Below are 3,656 nucleotides of genomic sequence, written 5' to 3'. Positions count from 1 at the left end.
TGGAGGGCAGTGTCACTGGCCCTCATATGTGGGATCCGAACCGGGGCCCTCTGGCATCCCAAGCGAGTTCTTAACCATCGCGCCACTCGGCCGGCCCAAAAACACACTTTTTTAAGTCAATGAGATTTAAGAATGACACTGAAGTGTTGAGTAGAATGTGTTAGGCAGTAACTGGCATTAGGCTGAAGTGCTAAAGGTGGATTATTCATTCCTTTGGAATAAATAGAACTGGCCACATATTAAAGCATAGTACAAATAGCTTGAAAATTGAAATATGTGAAGCTGTGTAATCATTAGCCATTTTGCCTCAATTGCTGGTTAATTCTCTTCTCAGGGTGCCTGATAACAAAGATTTCTCAGAACCCCAGTTTACTGATAGGAACTGGTTTAGGCTCCATAGAGTGGTGCTGTCTAGCAGAAATATAATGCAAGCCACATGTAATTTAAAATATTTTGGTGGCCACATTAACTGAAAGTAATTTTGATAGTATATTTAACAAGATATACCAAAATGCTATTTCAACATTAATTAATTTAAAAATTGTTGAAATATTTTACATTGTTTTTTCATGCTAAGTCTTCAAAATCTGACACATATTTTACATTTTATTGCACATCTCAGTTCAAACTAGTTACATTTCATGTACTCAACAGCCACGTACCTAGTAGCTACCATATTGAACATCACAGCTTTAAAGTGTAGGACTTAAATATACTAAAAGATTCAGTGTTTTGACAGTACCTTTAGACAAAGGTATGAATAGGAGTCTTTGAAACATACTTCAGGTTATTTCATTACATGAATCAAAGTTTCTCACCTGGAGCACTATTGGCGTTTTAGGTGGGACAGTGTGTACACTAGCATCTCTGGCACACAGCACCAAAGGTGGGTAACACAGCAATCAGAATATGCCCTTCGTATTTCTAAAGAGTTAGTTTCACAGTATTCTCTAGCGATGACAACTTTGAGTTTGAGAGACCTAGAGCACTGTGAAGTAGGAATTAAAATAACACCTGAAGATTTTAAAAGGTATTGGGTCCATTGAATCACCACAGGAAATTCTTGGGTTAAAGAAATTCTTGGTTCAAAGTACTTGAAACTATATCTGTAGTGGTACCTTACATAGACAAAAGAGGGAAAGACAAGGCTTGGGGTAGACAGATAAAGCGTTTGTCCTTGGTCAGAAATGCCCAGGATTCCATTAAAGACTGGAACAAAATTGGCCCCTTCAGCACTGTCTACAGCTAAGTACCTACTGTTTGCTAGGCAGTGGTCAGATTCTACAGTATCTCATGTGTTCTTAATTCTCATAACAGCGTGTAGAGGTATTTTCAGTTTATACATGAGGAAATTAGTGAAGTTATTTGCTGAAGATAACATAACTGGTATGTGCTGGAACAGGGATTCAGTATCAGATTTCTTTGGTCCTCAAGCCCAGACTCTTAAAAATTTTACTCATGCCGTCTTTTGGGTGAAAATTGTTAATGTAGAAACAGCAATACCAATATGGTAGGAAAAGGGGTAATTCCGTTATAGGACTGGCTTTTCTTGCTATAAACAGACTTTCTCCTACCCCCATACCTAGCTGCTTATATGCCTCTTGATTTTGGTACCTGAATTTCTCCTGAGATAGTACACTACATGGTGTGTGTATTTGGGGGAAACATTACTATGTGAGGGTTGTTTTTGGTTTTTTGGTTTTTTGTTTTTTGTTTTTTTTACTAAAAGTAGAGCTATGAAAGAGAAGCTTTTCCAGTTTTAGATAAAATATTTAGAAATAAATTTTGTCTTAACTCTTAAGCTCCTTTTGTAGAAAGTTGTTTTAGTCTAGAGTAAATATCTCAGATTTTTTTAATCCTGCTGCTTATTTGAGTCAAGTTGTGGCATGTATTCAAGCCATTCCTATCTGAAGATACCTTTTGGGGAAAATAAACAACAGAACTTTATTTCTTACAGTTCTGGAAGCTGAGAAGTCCAAGATCGAGGTGCGGACAGATTCTGTATGTGGTTAGGGTCCACTTCCTGGTTCATAGGTGGCTGTCTTTTTGCTATAACTTCACATGGTGGAAGGGTAAAGATACCTTATTTTAAAAACAAAAACAATAAAATATCTAAAATGGGAAGTGCATAAATTAAAAATTTTTTGCCCCAAGTCAATGAACATATTGTAGAAACTGCTTTTATGGTATATTTACATATGTATCTTAGTATAAACTAGTGCTCACCTTATAACCAAAAAAAACCTCTGCCACTGGCTAGGAAGTGAAGAGGATGCCTGGTTTGTAGGTAACACTTCTTGCTTTGATTTCGTAAGCTTATGGAGTTGGGGGTTTGGTTTCCTAAAACCCATGCCCCAAATACAGAGAACAACTTTGTGAATACTGGCTATTTGTTCTACTTATAATAGGACTCCCTTGATCCAAGTTTAATTAAGCCCAATTATTTAGTTACAGTTTTGTTTTGTTTTGGCTTATTGATATAACAGTGTATTTTGACTACCTAGTGACAGCAGACTGAATCCAGACCATTGAATTACTGTGCCCCAAATCCTACTTCTGAGTCTTTTTTTTTTTTTNAATTCTTAGGATTCTTCTGTAGAATGCTTAAGACCCAAAAGAAGGATGCATGGCAACTTTATGTTATGCCCTCTGCATCTCATCAAGACCCATCCTCACATGGATTCTGACCATTTTGTCCTTCCCATTTGCAGGAACCCGGTGGCCTTAGTCCTTCAGGTGGAATAGCGTGCGACATGGGAAAGAAAACCAAGCGGACAGCTGACAGTTCTTCTTCAGAGGATGAGGAGGAGTACGTCGTGGAGAAGGTGCTAGATAGGCGTGTGGTTAAGGGGCAAGTGGAATATCTACTGAAGTGGAAAGGCTTTTCTGAGTAAGTGCCTTCTCTTAGGCTTTAGGACTCTGCAGAGGTAGACATCTTTGGTTTATTTCCCCATAAAGCACCGCCATCTTTGCTTTTTCTTTCCCTACCTGCACTCCTTTCCTAAGAGTCAGAAGATGCAACAGTAAACTAAAAGTCTCCCCCTTCTTCGAGCTAGTGTTCTAATGGGAATGCTTTTGAGAGGCAGTATAATGAATTGGTTAGCACAGACTTGGGAGCCAGATTCTTAGGCCACCACTTAGGATATGAGCTGGGTGACCTCGGTTAAGTTCCTTAATCCTTTTTCCTCCTCAGTAAAATACGGATAAGAAATAACACTTGTCATAGAGATGTTGGGTAGATATATAGAGCCTGACACATAAGCTCATTGTAAATGTATTAACTGTATTGTTACTATTCTTTTGGATATAACTAAGCTAAAATAAATACATTGAAGAAGTCATTGATATCATAGCCCATACATACCTTTCCAGAATGATCTTTGGATCTCAGAACTGTCCTAGGATGAAGCACTTATCTTCATGAGAGTCTTAAATCTGAGACCACAGTTTCCCACCCCACCCCCCATTTTTATTTTTGAAAATTTCAAACATCCAGCTGAGGCAAAAGAAATTAAGTGAACACTCAGATACATACCACATATTTTCTACATTACCATTTTAATATAATCTATCCATCTATTCCTTTATCCATCAGTCTTTTTTTTAAGACCATAAAAACACACTTTTTTTTTTTTTTTTAAATTCTTAGGATTCTT

The 3,656-nt window shown here is 37.5% G+C and overlaps 1 protein-coding gene across 4 annotated transcripts in view; it reads left to right on the top strand.

The window, feature by feature from the left end:
* Positions 1-3,656, top strand: part of CBX5 (chromobox 5) — a 38,810-nt gene that overhangs the window by 17,316 nt on the left and 17,838 nt on the right. For all 4 annotated transcript variants that reach the window (XM_019659765.1, XM_019659768.1, XM_019659767.1 and 1 more), the window contains exon 2: positions 2,712-2,890. In XM_019659765.1, coding sequence (XP_019515310.1) covers positions 2,754-2,890 — 137 coding nt within the window. In that variant the 5' untranslated portion in view covers positions 2,712-2,753. The remainder of the gene's footprint in view (positions 1-2,711; positions 2,891-3,656) is intronic.

This window comes from Hipposideros armiger, unplaced genomic scaffold, assembly GCF_001890085.2.
Source record: "Hipposideros armiger isolate ML-2016 unplaced genomic scaffold, ASM189008v1 scaffold_303, whole genome shotgun sequence".
NCBI lineage: Eukaryota > Metazoa > Chordata > Mammalia > Chiroptera > Hipposideridae > Hipposideros > Hipposideros armiger.
This window is presented reverse-complemented; position numbering and strand designations above follow the sequence as displayed.